This window comes from Suricata suricatta, chromosome 1 (genome assembly GCF_006229205.1).
Source record: "Suricata suricatta isolate VVHF042 chromosome 1, meerkat_22Aug2017_6uvM2_HiC, whole genome shotgun sequence".
NCBI classification, from domain to species: Eukaryota; Metazoa; Chordata; class Mammalia; order Carnivora; family Herpestidae; genus Suricata; species Suricata suricatta.
In genome coordinates this window covers 139,882,710-139,900,831 of record NC_043700.1, presented here as the reverse complement: position 1 = coordinate 139,900,831, position 18,122 = coordinate 139,882,710, and the positions used below count along the sequence as shown (strand labels likewise).

Sequence of the window (18,122 nt, the reverse complement as noted above, 5' to 3'; positions counted from 1 at the left end):
CAGGCACTTCATCTTCATGAAGAAGATATTTGTATGCCCAAAAAACATGTAGAAAATGCTCAACATCAATTGTCATGAACAGCAAGTTAAAACCACAACCGAGATAGCACCGCACACGGCATGGCTAAAATCACAAGCTGGCACCAAACCCTGAGGACGTGGGCCTACTGGAGCTCTCATACGGTTGGTTTATATAAAGTAGGACGGCCACTTTGGGAAAAGTATGTCAATTTTTAGTAAAATTGAAAAGATAATCTTACAATTAGGATACTCTACTACTGAAAAGATATTAAAACATAGATCCACAAAAAGGCTTGCACAAGAATGTTCATAGCAACTTTATTCATATGAGCCAAAAACTAGAGACAGCCCATTGTCCACCAGTTGTTCATCTAAGTGAAAGGTTAAACTGGGAAATACTCATACAATGGAATACTACTCAGCAATGAAAAGGAACAAAGAGCTGAAACATTATTGATGAATCTCAAAACATGCTGAGTGAAAATTTACACAAGAATACATACTGTATGACTCCATTTATATGAAGTTCTAGAATAGGCCGAACTAATCTATGACGAAAACAAAATTCTAACAGGGAGAAGGGTTAGGAGAGGTGCAGGACCCGACTGAGGAAAGACATTTCTGATGTGATGTTAATGCTTCGCAGCTTCCTAGGGGTTTGTGTCACACTATATGTTAAAACTCATCAAGTGGAAGGTACATTTGTCCACTTCACTGTAAATTTTACCTCAAAAAAAAAAACAAACCTCTAGTTAACAGTATGTATTCCAAAAAGCTTAAGATCAAACGATGTCTGCAACTTTGACATCTATAAAGAAAAAAAAGACAGTATGATGAATATACAGATATAATGTGAGGAAGAAAATAAAATATTACTAGATGTAGGTCTAGGCATGTTCATAATTGACCTTTTCTTTATGCTTGAAAACTTTTGAAAAATATTACAGGGGAAAGTCATAACAACCAACTGCAAAGTGTGGACAGTTGTTTAGATCCTGATTCAAATATATTTTTTAAAAAATTACTTTTCAGATATTTGTGTTAAGAAACTAGTATTTTTAGGAATGGCGGTATTTTTTTAAAATCCTTTTCAAAGAAAAGATGTATACTGAAATATATTCAGATAAAATGATGCCATATCATGGATTTGCTTTAAGATTAATAGGAGGAGGAGTAGATTTTAAGAGAAAAAAAAAGACAATTCACATAAAAGGAAATCCCAAAAGACATGAAATGCCACCTCACAGAATACCGCTGCACTTTTGTTTTTAACCTATCAGACCGGCCTAGAATAGACTGCTAATATGCTGTATTAGGGAGGTTGTTGGAAAATGGGCACTTGCACTGCTGGTGCAAACTAAGAAAAAACAAATTATAGACATAAGTTTAATTTTATCTAAATTACAGTACACATACTCTGACCATTTATCCTACAGAAGTTTACGTATGTACAAAATGACATAAGTTTATACAAGGTAGTTCATTTCAGCATTACAGTAGCAAAAGACTGCGAACAATTTACCTGTTCACCAGTGACGGACAGGTTAAATGATGTATATCCATACTGTACATTTTAAAAAATGAGAGAATTTTATATACGGATATAAAATGATCTTTAGGATGTATTAAATGGGAAAAAGTGGCACAGGACAGCATGTAGAGTATGCTATAATTTGTAATCCACACAGTAAAGATCACTGGACGCTGACACTGGAAACTGGCGGCAGGGCTGAGAAGGGGACCCACGTGGCCGAAGAGCAGGGTGGAGGGACGCCCATCCCTTCGTATCACTGGGACTGTTCCATTCAAAACATACAATATAAGCAACTCACAAATTACCCCACCATTTATTTTCCTATCATACAGATTTAAGAACCAAACTAACCCTTTCTGTATCCCTGTCCTGAAATTCATTAAGAAAACCACCTAACTAAAAAACCGGGCAGAAGATCTGAACAGACCTCTCACCACAGGCAACATGAAGATGCAAACAGATACATCAAAAGACGCTGACCATCCGAGGTCATTACGGAATTGTAAACTACAACAAGATAACCACTAAACACCTATTAGAATAGCTCATATCCAAAGCAGTGACAACGCCAAATGCTGAGAAGGCACTGCTGCAGAGCTGACACTCACTGCTAGCGGGAAAGCAGAACGACACAGCCACCTAGGCAGTCTGGCAGATCCTTACAGGCCTAAACATAGGCTTACCATACGATCCAGCAGTCGTCGTCCTTGGTATTTACCCAAATGAGCTGAGATCTAATGTACACACAAAAACCTACACATGAATGTTTATAGCAGCTTTATTCCCTTCCTACAAACTTCAGAGATTCTAATCTGCTGAATTGAGGGAAAATGTATGCCTACCACACTACAGCAGTTTTCTTCAAAACCCTGGAACTTAGGCCTGCCTCTACTTGACTGCTCAGATAAACCATTCTACTCTAGAATAAGGTCCTGCCAATTGAATATGAACCCTCTAACATAATTTAGGGGAAACTCTTGAACAAAATGGAATGTTTTAAATTAAAGTAAGTAGGATATAACTTACAGAAAACACTCCAAGTGAGAATCTAAGGGACTGTTTACAGCAGAGGATGCCAAGAGGGCATGTTGATTAATAAGCAGGGCCATTGCCTCAAAATGGCATGTGGCTGTCAGTGGCCTTCTCCTGCTTCCTCCTCCCCATGCCACAGAGCCTTCCACTCCACAGTGGACTCAGTCTCCTTTCCCACCATGCAGAAGCCTCACTTGTCCAAAGAGAGGGACAAACACTCTGGTTCTGCTTCATTCTCTGCTATCAGCGGGCGTGTCAATCAGATCAGTCTTTAGCCATCTCCTCCTGGGTGTCTACATGCTACTTAGAATTCCACCCCTTCAATTCTAGTAGCTAGCCAAAGCAGGATGGGTAACCTGGCCATAGCTAAGCCCGCGATTTTTTATAGCTTTACCACAAAAGGGATTATAAGGACACAAAACCCTAACAGAAAGATAAAATTCACTGTCATTACTTCTTTCAATAGTTAATGATAATACACAATCCAGTTTTGTCAAAGTTTGGGAGAGAGAAATATGTCTTTTGATTGGATGTATATAAAAGATTGCTTTTAATCTATTGTGGGCTTTTCTTCCCCTTCCAGTAATTACATTTGCCTTCTCAGCAATCATTTATTTACTAGCCTAAATTATAAGTTATCACCTACTAAAGGAGTAAAGTATCGGAACCTAAAAACCGACTTCCCGAGAATGGCCACCTTTTTTGTACTGATTACTCACTCAGTCACTAGTGTGGTAATATATACACCCCTTCATGCTTACCCACCACATAAGCTTTGCTCTCATTCTTTTCCTAGAAATCTGCAAATGAAATTCACTGGCTTTAAAATATTTGCAAATGAATTAATTTCTCACCAATCCCGATTCCAACAGTCCCTATAGATTTTTTTCATGGCAAATTAGAGACCTACTGCTAAACAGAGAGAAAAGATCATATTCTACTAGATCACTCTGCTACAAACACCAGTTCTGATAGCTTGATACTCAACCATATATGAAAACACATTTCTACTTAGTTAATACTGAAGATGTTAAGATGGTTAATTCATGCTCATATAGGTGATAAAAACACAAAATTTGCAGTTTTTTATACTATACGAGGACTTGATGTAACAAAAATATATTTGGGTTGATACACTCCAAAATAAATACTCTTAGGTAATCTGCAGCCTGAAACAAGCCTTCATTTATTGACTACTTACAGTACAGTGATTTCGAATCTTAGCTGCTAACCAAAGATGGTTATGTATTAAGTGAGAGAAGACATCATCTCTCTTCCAGGTTATCACCTCTCAGAAATCTGGGCTAATTCAATTTTAAGAACTAGAATTATATCTCCTGGTAACTATGTGGCAGTCGTCACCCTGAGAACAGGAACAAGGCAAAGAAAGTATACAGGACTTTGATTCTCCTACACAGGTGCACAGAAAGTTAGTTTATTAATAACTACATTTTGAAGCCAGCCGTTTTGATCCAGTATTTAAATAACAAGCTGTATAATATTGAGCAGAAGGTCCTGTCACACTGTGACAGGAGTACAGCTTCATCCAAAAACCCTTCACACAATTATACACTAAATGCTATTTTTATTTAAGCAAGGCACCCCTACTTGTTCTAAAATATGGGATATGCTATCCCACTGAAAAAGCAAATGAGGAGACAGATTTTTTCCTCTTGGGAGCTGGTTTAAGTTCAAGTGAAGCCATAAATGTCCTTACCAGTCAAGACTGTCTGATGTGTCACTTCACAGTTTTGAGATTAACACACACCCTTATGGTTTACCCAAAATCAAAAAAAGCTGGGGGTGGGTGTTCACTGAACTAACATGTAAGCTGAGACTAGAATTCTCTCAAGTTTTACAGGCACCAATGTCAAATATCTTAGCACAAGGCGTAGAAAGGCAAAACATTTCTAAAGACCTAAAACTGCCAAATTGTTGTCATTTACACTCACTAACCTGTGGTACTTATTTTTTGTTTTGATTCTTTCTTTTAAACTTCTACCCTTATCTAAATAATCTAATACACCTAAAATTAAAACTACTCTGCCAAACATACTGGTTTAAAGGTCTGAAACCTTTCCTTGCTTTGGTGAGTATTTGGTTAAAACAGTATTTCATTCCCGAGAAGTTTTACAATCAGAATTCTTAATTCATAGGTTGAAAGACAAAACCTCAAACAGATCATTTGGAAAATGGGAGGAAGATTTCCAAGGACAATGCTGAATAAAAAATACGTAGTCTTTACACTGGGTAACATATCTTCTATGAAAGCAAACTGTTTAATCATATAAAATAAAAACCAGATTTTTAAATCAGATCCTGAACAGATTAAACAAAAATTTTAATTTGTGGTTTATTTCATAATTCCAAACTGAATCTTTCCTTTTCCTTTGTAAACAGTCCACTATGTAATTTGTCTTATAAGCAATTAACCCAAAACCCCCAAATCCCTTCTCCAGCAGTTGCTGCTACAAAACTGGAACTGTATATTCCACGTCCAGGAAAGATGTGCAAATGAAATGCTTCCTGCTTCATCCTAAAAATAGAACAAAAAATGTTGCACATTTACTCAAAATGAAAAAGTGTTGAGGAAAAAAAAGGGTTGCCATGTCATATCCACTCCCAGACCATTTAAAATTATAAATTCAATACTTGTCTTTCTTTCTGGTTTGGTGCAAGTCTATTTGGTGACAAATCCATTAAGTTAAAGTAAGGAAAATTATTAGGCATTAGCGTTTATAGCCTGGTATGAAGATAGTAGATTTTCAGACTTGAGCACAAAATATATTTTATATGGATTTTACTAATATTTAACATCACAAGATTGTGGGACTTGGTATCTAAAAATAGCCTATGACAACGATAGTAAAGAAATGACCCACGTATTTTCATGAAATCATTCCAGTTAACAGTCTCAAATGTACCTCTATATCCAGAAAAATGATTATAATACATTATAAAGGTTTAGGAGGAAATAAAAGATACCACGTAACATTTAGTCAAGGGAGGGAACATCAAAACATCCAGATTTGTCATAGGTTAACTCTATGAAATCATGTACTTCCTAGGACAACCATGTTTATCACACTTTTTTAGGAAAAGAGACAGTTGTACTTTAAGTGTACATAACAATGATAGACACCCTAATTTCAGAAGTATTACTTTAAACATCTTAATATCTTAGAAACTGAGAAAATGTGTTTGAAATTTTATAGGAAGAAAAGCTAACATAAGCATATTTTCAGATTATAATTTACAGGTATTAAAGGTAAAAATTATTTTCAGACTCATAGGGTCATGAATATTGGGAATGATGCTAAAAGATTCTTTTTGATGCTTTAATATCATGATTAGTTTGGTCTTTACTTAAAAAGGGGGGGGGCACCTGGGTGGCTCACTTGGTTGGGCATCCGACTTCAGCTCAAGTTATGATCTCACAGCTTGTGGGTTTGAGTCCTGCATCGGACTCTGTGCTGATGGCTCAGAGCCTGGAGCCTGCTTCAGATTCTGTCTCCCTCTCTCTCTGCCCTTCCCTAACTTATGCTCTGTTTCTGTCTCAATAATAAATAAACATTAAAAAAAAAGAATAGTTTTCACCATATTATAAATTAGTGAGTTAGTGCTTAATTCATCAACTGAAAATAATTCCCACAATTGTACCTTTCAAATTTACCTTATTATCTGGAGTCCCTGGAAGTCTTATTTTCCCTTTGGACATGAATTCAGGAACAATTCAATATACCTATGGTCTGAGAATGATTAAAAAAAAAAACAAGATTCATTTTAAGAAACTGAAAAGGGAGGGATGTCTGGGTGGCTCAGCTAGTTAAGTGTCCTACTTTGGCAGGAGGTCATGAGCTCAGGGGTTCATGGGTTCCAGCCCCCTGTAAGGCTCTGTGCTGACAGTATGGAGCCTTATTGGCATATTCTCTCTCTCTCTCTCTCTCTGCCCTTCCCCAACTCGTGCTTTCTCTCTCAAAATAAATAAACTTAAAAAATTAAAGATTTTTTTTAAAAACTAAAAAGGGAGAAATAATACTGTAGCCATTTTCTCATAGTTCAGACAGCACCTCAAACCCTTTGTCCATTACTTTTCCTAATTAAAAACAAAAACAAAATTTAAAAAAACAAGCAAAAAAAATTCCTACCTCTGTATAGGAATATGCAGAAATATCAAACAAATGCTATTACAATATAGTATTTTCTGTTTTTTACATTTAATTTGGTAGTATTATCAGAGCAAGTATTCTCAAGGGGAAGTCTAGGTAAACTCCACAACACAGAAAGGCATTTGTAAGCAAAGACAGACATCCAAAACGACCATGGAAACCACGGGCCGCACTTACGAACGTGGGACCTATCCTTGAGCATGGCTGCAACGGCATCCTCGTGGGTATCGAAGTGCACGTCGGCCTCTCCTGTGGCCTTCCCACTGGAACTGTATTCCATGGTGATCCTAACAGGCTTCAGCGGAGCAAAAAACTAAACAAAAGAAGCCAAAAGGAACATAATGGTAGGAGGCCCAATTTCTAGAAGTCCTATGGTTCTGCATTGTTCGTTCAGACTCTGATTCTTCTGCTCAAAAAACTTGCTCTTAAGAAATCTCCTTAGGTTGCAAAGTAGCTCCACATCTACCATCTCTTCTGGCTTTTCTGATCGTCTTGGAACTCAAGGTTACATTTCAAATATCTGTTCACTGAAATTTTAAACTATATACTACACAAAGAATTCTCAGGCTTTTTATGCCAACAAGGACTACTTTTATTAGTCGTCTCACATTTATCCTTCCCTGTTTCTAAAGAGTGTCCATCAAATACACTTCATTTTTTAATGACTCGAGGTTGGGCTCTACCTTAAGTATACGTCCTCAAGTTCATAAAGTCAATATGGCTACTGTTTCCCTTTCTTTTCATAGGTTATCTACTATAAAAGTATTTTAAAAATTCTTTTTCTCAAATAAGTAGGGAATCTTGATGAAGAAACCTACACGGTTCTAAACATAGGGGCATAGGATTCTTGTTCAGTATGTAACTGCCGTGTGACAAATTCCCTGAGTCTCAGCTTCCTAAACTCAAAAATTAATAAGCTGAACCGATTTGGAGAAAAACCAAACTTTCTTATTTTGTTCTTTTTTTTTTTGTTTGCGTTGTTTGTGTTTGTTTTGTTTTTTCAAACTGTAATTTGAATACTAAACATATACCACATTATTTTGTATTCTCTTTTTATATATTTGACCTTAAAATGTGATAAAACCCGCACTTCTCAGCCTCTACAACAATGCAGATGCCATCTTACTGTCCAAAGATAGTTCAGAAATATGGTATTTTCTTCTTTATCTTTCCCAAATTAACAGAAGTTCATTTTAGAACTTTTGTTCAAATCTATCGAGATTGATATCTTACTGCCACACACATTTATAATGTCTTGAGCATTAGCTTGGAAAGGCAATCCTCTCATGTGGACAAAATGTAGTGAAGATGTAGTTCCAAAATCAACAGCCTCCGGAAGCTTTTCAGACATCTCCTTAGGCAGTTCTGAGAAGTGGAACAAAAAGCACTGTCAGAAACATAAAAGCTTCAAGGTTATTAACACATTATAATTAGGCATAATCTTTATGTCAGAATCTTCAATTCTACTTGAACCAGGAAGGAAGGGCTTTACTCTTATTTTTCAAATTTTTTTTATTTTTTGAGAGAAAGAGAGAGAGAACGCATGAGCCTGCAAGCAGGGGAGGGGCAGAGAGAGAGGGACAGAGGATCGGAAGCGGGCTCTGGGCTGACAGAAGGGAGCCAGCAGAGGGACTGCAACTCAGGAACCTCAAAATCATGACCTGAGCCAAGGCTGGACGCTTAACCAACTGAGCCAGCTAAGCACCCCAGGAAGGGCTTTAATTTTAAAAGCAAAAATAATCTGAAATGTGTGCCACCTAACAAATATCACCTGAACCCCCCATGAAGACTTAGTGCAGAGATACAGGCCTCAAACTACTACCAGATTACAGGAAAAAAACCAAAACCAAAAACATCTTTCTGTAAGAACAGAGAGAAGGAAAATGATTATGAATGAAGAAATAAAGACAAGAGAAATTTTCTGGGTAATAGGTACTTAAAAAAAGAATAAATATGGTAATGGGATAATCCCATAGCACCAGGTGGATTTATCAATCTTCTATGCTGCTTAGTGGTCAGGAATCAGAGGAATAATTAGAGAAGCAAACAAAACTCCTTACTTCAGTCAACATTCCTGCTCTCTACCCACATCTTTGTTTATTTAAGTTTATTTATTTTGAGACAGCATGAGAGGGGAAGGGACAGAGAGTGAGGGAGAGAAAGAATCTCAAGCAGGCTCCACGCTATCAGCGCAGAGCTCAATGCAGAGCTTGAACTTACAAACCGTGAGATTATGACCTGACCCAATAACCATGAGTCAGACACTTAACTGACTGAGCCATCCAGGAGCCTCACCTATAAATGCTGACATTTTACTTCCTCTTATTATATTTGTGCCACCCAGCTTTTTATACAGAATCTATAAAAATCACTACATAAAATAACTTTATGAAATAATAAACCCTTCTGCATATATTCAAAGTACATACAACGTACAATACTCAAAAACAATGAATCGACTCAATTCCCTGGTCCTACAATCTAATAATTTCATACAACATGGTCATAAAAAATATTTTAATATCACAAAATAGATCCAGTAACTCTCAACAAGATGTAGGTCCTTACCTATTTCCTTCTCACTTTCGAAAGCTGTCATGGGTCGAATATCTTCATTTACTTCATGTTCTTCAAAGACCATTTCTGGCTCAGTTATATACTTAGCAGTAGGAGATGTCATTTTCTTTCCCTTATGAGAACCAACATGTGTTCGGACTTCATTCCTTCTGCTTGGAAATATCTCTATATATCTAAGTCAAAGCAAAAATAAAAAGGCACAAGCAATACAAAGTAACTTAACAGTGAACTCATTTAAAATAAAACATGCACATATAATATTTCCAACACAAAGGCCTTACTAAACACAAGTAATGGAGGAAAAGTAAGATAAGATACAGATACCAGCCCATGAAAAGTACTCTCAACAGAACAGATCACTTATTTAATCTCCCTCACATCCCTGCCCAAGATAACAGCTTCCTTCATATACATTTTAAAAGTATTTTCTTTCTTTTAAAAAAAATTTTTAATGTTTTATCTATTTTTTATTTTACTTATTTTTTTAGTGTTTATTTTATTTTTGAGAGAGAGAAAATGAGTGGGGGAGGGGCAGAGAGAGGAAGACACAGCATCTGAAGCAGGCCCCAGGCTCTGAGCTGTCAGCACAGAGCCCGGTGTGGGGCTTGAACTCATGAACCCTGAGATCATGACCTGAGCTAAAGTCAGACACTTAACCAACTGAGCCACCCAGGCACCCCTTAATAATATTTTCAATTCTGTCTTGGTTCATGAGGACAACAATGCAAAGACTGTGTGTATAAAAATAATCTGTTAAGAAAGGTTTTGTTTTTTATAGTTGGTTATCAATCTCTTGAAGCCTCACAAGTTAATTCTGTGAAAATTAATGATATCTGTTTAAGATATTAAAAATTGGGGCACCTGGGTGATTCAGCTGGTTAAGTGTGTTAAGTGTCCAACTCTTGATTTTGGCGCAGGATATGATCTCATGGTCATGTGATAGAGCCCCATGTTGGGCTCTGCACTAACCATGGAACTTGCTTGGGATTCTCTCTCCCTCTTTCTCCCCCTCCTAAAAACGCGCACTCTCTCTCAAAATAAAATTAAAATTAAAAAAAAATCACAGTATATGAGGAGTTAACTTCCCCCAGAACTTCACCAATGAGAATTCATGAACTAAATGTCAATTCTGACTTGCTATCTGCTTGGCAGTGGATTATCTATTAAATCCAAGCTTCTGGAACCAGCTTTGTTTTGTTCTGTTTTTTCTCAACACTGCTTTCCCAAATTAAGTTAAGCCTGAACTGCAAAAATCCTTTGTATTTACAGATCCATAAAGATTAGATAGGCTCCATTTCTTAATTTACTGAAGAGATTGATACACTGCCATAACATTCCCACATAAAAACACTGATGTGTTTGTTCTAAGATATATAAGAAAACATGAAAACTATTAAAAGAAAATGGAGGGAGAGGGTACTTTTTGCATATATATTTTTACTTTAAAAATTTAATAAAGACCTTTGAATCAACTCTACACAGATCCTGAAAAACACAGCTTTAAAATGGCTTTTCAATTTTTTTTTTAAACTTCAAAGGAGCCAAATGTAACAGCCAGAAAGCAGCAAAATGACAATCCAAAATTAGACACTTGTAAGTACTCCTCCAAATCTGACACAAAATGAACCCATCCATCATATGCATCCTAATACGATGTGATATGCAGTATGCTGCAACACCTATACTGGATCCATATCAAATCGTTAACCTGAATCAAGACTTTAGCTTTAACTTCCAGTTTTCAGGAAATAAGACAAGATACAATGGAACTTGTGACACCATAAAGAAGCAATAAGATCAATATAAAACATGAGACACTGTATAGGATGATTGATTTGGTTTCTTCAAGTCAACTGCATTTAAAAAGGGGAAGGGGGGGAAGCCTGGGTGGCTCAGTCGGTTAAGCCTCAGACTTCAGCTCAGGTCAGATCTCATGTTCGTGGGTTCGAGCCCTGCGTCAGGCTCTGTGCTGACAGCTCAGAGCCTGGAGCCTGCTTCCGGTTCTGTGTCTCCTTCTCTCTCTGCCCCTCCCCCTCTCATGCTCTGTCTCTCTATCAAAAATAAATAAAACATTTAAAAAAATAAAATAAAAAAATAAAAAGGGGAAGGGAATTAAAAAAAATAAAGGAGAAGGCGACTTGCTCTAGTTTCAGAGAACTGTAGACATACCAATCAAAATGCACCATGTGACCATGTCTAGATTATGGTACCACAAACAAATCCAACTTTAAAAGACATTTTTGGTACAATTGGGAAAGTGATGATGGACTGGCGTTAGATAATAAATTATTGCTAATTTTGTTAGACATTAATATTAGGATCATGTAAGAAAATGTTTTTTATTTTTATTAAAAAAATTTTTTTTAACGTTTATTCATTTTTGAGAGACAGAGCACGAGAGGGGGAGAAGCAGGGAGAGGGAGACAGAGAATCGGAAGCAGGCTCCAGGTTCTGAGCTGTCAGCACAGAGTCCGATACAGGGCTCAAACCCATGGACTGCAAGATCATGACCTGAGCTGAAGTCGGATGGCCAACCGACTGAGCCACCCAGGAGCCCCACAGAAAATGTTTTTTTTTATAGAGCCTTACTGAAAAAACAGGTGCAGCAAATATATAAATGTTATGTCAGAGCATAGAGCCTGCTTCCAATTCTGTGCAGCAAAAATAAATGTTAATTTGTTAATTCTAATTGCTGGGCATTTGATATGTCATCATGCTACTCTCTCTGCTTTGCTGTGCTTAGATAATTTTAGTTGTACCATAGTGCATTCATCAAAATGACCCAACGTGGCGCCTGGGTGGCTCAGTCGGTTGAGGTACGATCTCACGGTTTGTGGGTTCGAGCCCCACGTCAGGCTCTGTGCTGTCACCTCAGAGCATAGAGCCTGCTTCCAATTCTGTGTCTCCCTCTCTCTGCCCCTCCCTTCTCATGCTCTGTTTCTCTGTCTCAATAATAAATAAAGATTAAAAAATTTAAAAAAAAAAAGACCCAACGTATGGTACTTCCATATTAAAATCTTCTTCACTCACCGGTTTCCAATTTCTTCTCTGTGTTTCAAGAGGGCTTGGTTGGCCATTTCTGGTTCTTCAAACTGCACATAGGCTTCTCCTGTTTTTCTTCTCCCTCTGTAGTCCATTACAAAGGTGATGTCTACTATATTCAGTCCTAGGACACCAAAAAATTATTACAAATCAATACTAACAGGAGCCTTTTTTATCCTAGGATTAATACATTCATTCACATATTACTAATTTTTTAAATTTTATTAGAAAATTATTATGCAGCCAAAGATAATAACACCTAACCATCTGTACTTCGAGAATGTTTAGGATCCATGCAGTCCATCTAAAACATACAATCTCTCTTTTTTTTTTTGCTATTAATTATGTAGTAGGGGAATAAGAATTTATTAGACTAACATCACTACTAATGGTACATTTTTTAGAGCTAAAAATTAGATACTATTAAACCATATAAATTGTTATTGTCTAGACAAATATAGCCACTATTATGAAAGATTGAGGAAAAAGATTATTTTCCTCAATAGTAAAATAAACCTACATGAAATAATTTTGAAATGTGATGTCCACCAAAGATCAGCATGACAGGTCAAAACATTTATACAATCTATAAACACTGGTAATCTGAGTGAAGAGTTCTCCCCTAAAGAACCAAATATAACTGCATGTAGTTACCTAAGAGAAAAGGTTCATCTAAGATAAAAAGGAAACAACAGGGGGAAAAAAATGAAGCCTGACATGATATAACTGATATAAACAGGATTTAATTCATAAACATGATATAACTGAAAAGCACCTGCAAAGAAGTCTACAATGTCTTTCTCATTGCAACTATAAGGAAGTCCTCTCAAACGAACCACTCCATCATTTACCACAGGTGAAGATTTGACCTGCAGGCTCTTCATTAAGGCGTCCACATCTTCATTGTTTATCTCATAAACTGCAATGTAAAAGCATAAAAAGTTCGCAAATTTACATAACAAAGGAAGAAGCCATTAAAAGAAAATCATACCTGGTGGGTCATCCAAGAATTTTATTTTATTTTTCTTTTTTTAATAGTTTATTGTCAAATTGGTTTCCATATAACACCCAGTGCTTCTCCCCACAAGTGCCCCCCCCATGACCATCACCCCTCTCTCCCTCCTCCTTCCCCTTCAGTCCATGGTTCATTTTCAGTATTCAGTAGTCTCCCTTGATCTGTGTCCCTCACTCTTCCCCGCTCTTTCCCCCTTCCTCTCCCCATGGTCCCCTGCCAGGTCTCTCCTGTTAGACCTATGAATGCAAACATACGGTATCTATCCTTCTCTGCCTGACTTATTTCACTTAGCATGACACCCTCGAGGTCCATCCACTTTCCTACAAATGGCCAGATTTCATTCTTCCTCATTGCCATATAGTACTCCATTGTATATATATACCACGTCTTCTTGATCCATTCATCAGTTGTTGGACATTTAGGCTCTTTCCGTGATTTGGCTATTGTAGAAAGTGCCGCTATGAACATTGGGGTACATGTGCTCCTATGCATCAGCACTTCTGTATCCCCTGGGTAAATCCCTAGCAGTGCTATTACTGGGTCATAGGGGAGTTCTACTGATATTTTTTTGAGGAATTAAAATAACAAATGATATTTATTGACTATTTACTGTGTGCTGGCTGTGACTTATTTAAACATCTCAACTTGTAAGGTAACCTTTGTCAACATCCTCATTTTATAAATAAGAAACTGAAATTATCTCTGTGCTTCATTTTCATAGCCTGTAAAAGGGTGTATTCTTAATATCTAATCACTTCATTATTAGTAAGGATCAAGTGAACTGTCTTAGACAGTATAGGCTAACGTACTGATCACAAAAAAGCCAGAATATAACTCCACGTACCTTCCACATACCGCTGTCCCATGTACATGCGATGCTTTTCTAAGGCTTTTTGCACATCCTGCTCTGACTCCATTTCAATTAAGGCATCACCCCTTCGTTTACCATCTCTGTTTAATAGGAAGTGTATTCCATTCTCACCATTGCGGATTCTGCAGTCTAAAAGCATATGGTAAAATCAAAACCAGAAATCAAACTTTCAGCTCAATTATACAAGTCCCTAAAATGCAAACTTCCAACAACCAAAGCCTGAACCAAAACACCTATTGTATTCCTTACAGAATTCCCCATCACTGAAGGCGTCCAAATGCTAATGAGGTGGATGTCTAGATGTTCCACTTGAAAAAGACAGCAAGCCTTAGCATATAAGCTTCTGATTTCCTGATCACTACACAACAGCAAACAGGCTCAACACAGAACATACGATGTCCCTTCCAATGGTTCTATAATCAGTTTCAAATCACTTAAGGAATTAAAATATGATTAGGTTTACATGTATTTTCTTTTGTTACAGTCATAAATATAAGAACTCTAAAATAAATCCTGTAAGACTGTTACCATAGTTGAATTCTGCCCTTTTCATTACCAAGGAAAAGATCCCATACTGCATACTTATAATGGCAACTAGTTAAAGATGTAAGTGGCTTCATAAAATACTTGACCCACACAATGCTGCTATGCACATTATGGTACTTAATATATTATTGTATGATTTTATAACATTTAAGGTGGCATCTTCTAAAAGTCTTTTAAGAGGAAAATTAAAAACCACAGTCAGATACAGAATTTCAAAACTAACTGTAGATATGTAAACATTCCAATAATGTTATAAAGGAAATTGTATCAGGTGACTCTAAGTGATCCTGCATTCTAAATGTATGTGTTACATAAAGAGCTACTCTTTTTTTTTTTTTTTAATGTTTATTTATTTGTGAGACAGAGAGAGCATGAGCAAGGGAGGGGGCAGAGAGAGAGAGAGAGGGAGACACAGAATCTGAAGCAGACTCCAGGCTCTGAGCTGTCAGCACAGAGCCCGACGAAGGGCTTGAACTCGGGGAACAGCGAGATCATGACCTGAGCCGCAGTCGGATGCTCAACCAACTGAGCCACCCAGGCGCTCCCATAAAGAGCCACTCTTAACAGGTTTTGCTTTTTGAACTTCAGCAATAACTGGTTTCTACCACTTAGTTTTAACACTACATTTTTTAGCTGCATTTAAAGTCTCTGACCCTGGCATATGCCACAAATGGTACAAATGGTTGTCACTTGGTATGCATATGAAACCAGTCAGAACTAGACAATTCCCAAGTACCAAATAAGATGTCTATAGCAGAGTTTAACTTGGTTTCTGTGAGACCACCTTTTACTCAGACAAAATTACATATTTCAAACATACATAAAATATACCTGAGAAAAAGTTAACCACATCTTCTATAGTGCACGACCACGGCAATCCTTGAGCTCGAATGAGATAAACATCATCCACTTCTTCTCCTAACTTGGATGCAGCCAATTCATACTCAGGGAGAGGTGGAAGGTCTTCCAGGTAGGTCGTTTTGGACTCCTTCCAAGAAAAATGGAAAATGTAAAAATACTTCTTTGACAACCTACTTAGAAAATGTTTATTCCTGCAAACTAAAACTTTGAAGGGCATTCTTAGGAGACGGTTACTAACTATTCCAGAGGCAAGGAATAAACTTCCCAAACTAACTCATCCTATTTTGGCTTAAATTTTGTACTCCAAAGCAACATGCAGGTATACCCCAGTGACTTGGCAGGACATAAACTGTATTCAGGGCCTGTTTTTAAATTCCTCAGCCCCAAATTACACCTAATAATAATATTTTAGTTAAGGCAGGACAAGAAGATTCCCTTCAATGTGACAAATACATGTGCCTCCTACTCACCGTGTGCCACATCAGGCCCTCATCTCAAAAAGCTTACCATCTAAACTAAGACAAGCATTACAAGACAAGATGCTTTAAGTGCTGTAATTAAGATGTAAGATTATTACAGGAATTCAAAACAGAGAGCATTACCAGAGGAATCAAGACATAATATAACATGTGCCTTTAAGGAAGGACAGAATTTTGACAGTAATATATAAAAGATAGGGCATCCCAGTTTGAGAAGTGAGGGGAAGAAGCAGTATGAACAAAAGTCCATTTGCAAAACAGCAATAATCCCATTTGGCTAAACTGCAAGGGACAATTAAGAGCCAAAGAAGATGAGCTGGCAAAACAAACTTGGTACCATCCAGCAGAGGGACTTGAGTGTCAAGCTCAATGTGTTCCCTTAGCCTGGTAGGCAAAGGGGAGTTAATAGAAGATATTTAGGACTGGGTAAAACAACAAGGGAGCAGGAGGCAAAGATTAATCTGTCAAACGGTAAGTCCCCAACTGAATGAGGAAAAGATCGTAAAAGGTGACAGCAGTAGTATAAGGGGACAGAAGCCTGAGACATACCTAAAGAACTCTAATTTTGCAAAACTAGGCAAAAACTGGTATTTAATAAGATTCCAATAGGCAATACAGCCATAGCCAGGAACAGCTGAAATTTTAAGACTTGCACTCTACTGGCCTAAGGAACAGAGATTCCTTTATACCATCCCACAGTTTACCTTATGACTTAAGTCTAAATGCGAGGAGTAATAATAAATGTAAACATCGAGAAGTCTTCCATATATTTAATAAAAATCCAACAAGCAAAATTATCAGTGTGGAAACACAACTCAGGCTTTATGACAAGTGACTTGTACTGTATCAGGCTAAGGAGATACTTCTCTGTCCGTTCTCATTTTCATGAAGACTTACATACAATTTTAAGAAGTAAATAATAAAACGTAAGTACAGTGTGTAACACTACTAGAGGCTCAACAGATACAACAATTTCACAGAAAAAATAATCAAGAGAGTAGCCAGCTGGCAAAGGCTTATTAGAGATAGTCTGTGTTTTTTAATACAGGCAACATTCCCCATTTTCCCAGAATTCCACAAGCATCACAAGCTTTTACGAAAAGGGCAGCACAAAGTACTCGGCCAGGATTCAAATCCATTAGCTCAGCCACTGGCAGACAGAAGCCATGCTGATTAGCTTCCCAATTTCCCTAAGTTCAAGGAGAAGCACAAATTGAATTAAGATAAATATGATCCAAGATATCAGGAGTCAAAACGTGTGCTGATATTTCGCAGACGCCACGTTAACAAGCAGAAAAGAAAGCTTCCTACAAGGCACAAAATATTTGGAATCCGAGTTCTTAAAGGACACACACTGACTTTAAAAAAGAAAACACGGTAGCCTCACTCCTGGGTCCCCAAGTCGTGGCCTTAGCCCCACGCGTCCCCTCTTCCACGTCCCCTCCCCCAATATCTCCGTCTCCACACCGTCCTCCCCGTCGGCGGCGACCCATGGTCCCAAAGGACCTTCTGCTAGAGGAGGTGAAGTGCAGAGGTGACCTTCAGTAAACTGGGGCAGCACGCCTTTCCCGAGGTACACGAGGGAGAGGGGAGCGCTGGCGACGACGCTCCTTCCCCACGAACCCAGCCCACGTAACTCTGTGCGTGAATCTTCCCATCAGCAGGCTGCGAGGCGCACCAGGGCCGCCTAGGCCTAGAGCTCTGACTGCACGGAAACTCCCAACCCTCCGCGGGTCCAGCCTCCCAACTTCACGACCAGCGGGCGGAGAGCGACTGGGATGCGGGGTGGGGGGCATCAACAGCCTCACAAAACCTACCATGGGCCGGCGGGAAACAAGGCCTCAACATTCACCCCTAGCCACACTCACACTGCCCAACGACCAGAGACTCGACAGAACAAAACAAGGAGAAAACCCCAGGCCTGGGAGAGCGTCCCTTGTTCTGGGGCCCAATAGGAGGACGGGGCGGGCGGGGG

The 18,122-nt window shown here is 38.1% G+C and overlaps 1 protein-coding gene across 1 annotated transcript; it reads right to left on the bottom strand.

Moving 5' to 3' along the window:
- Positions 1 to 323: 323 nt before the first annotated feature.
- GRSF1 (G-rich RNA sequence binding factor 1) lies at positions 324 to 18,062 on the bottom strand. The gene is made up of 10 exons (XM_029945156.1): positions 17,965 to 18,062; positions 15,639 to 15,795; positions 14,235 to 14,390; positions 13,151 to 13,294; positions 12,364 to 12,499; positions 9,325 to 9,506; positions 8,000 to 8,121; positions 6,934 to 7,069; positions 6,261 to 6,336; positions 324 to 5,123 (listed from the first exon to the last, which is right to left on the bottom strand). Exons 1-9 carry the CDS (start codon positions 17,965 to 17,967, stop codon positions 6,287 to 6,289), a joined length of 1,086 nt encoding a protein of 361 aa, XP_029801016.1. The 5' UTR covers positions 17,968 to 18,062; the 3' UTR covers positions 324 to 5,123; positions 6,261 to 6,286.
- Positions 18,063 to 18,122: the final 60 nt, after the last annotated feature.

Excerpts from the sequence above, each read along its gene's own strand:
- GRSF1 (XM_029945156.1), bottom strand. Across the intron at positions 12,500-13,150 it reads CATTGTAGACTTCTTTGCAG|GACTGAATATAGTAGACATC; the intron begins GTGCTTTTCAGT and ends TTGGTGTCCTAG. Across the intron at positions 6,337-6,933 it reads CAAGGATAGGTCCCACGTTC|ACCATAGGTATATTGAATTG; the intron begins GTAAGTGCGGCC and ends AATCATTCTCAG.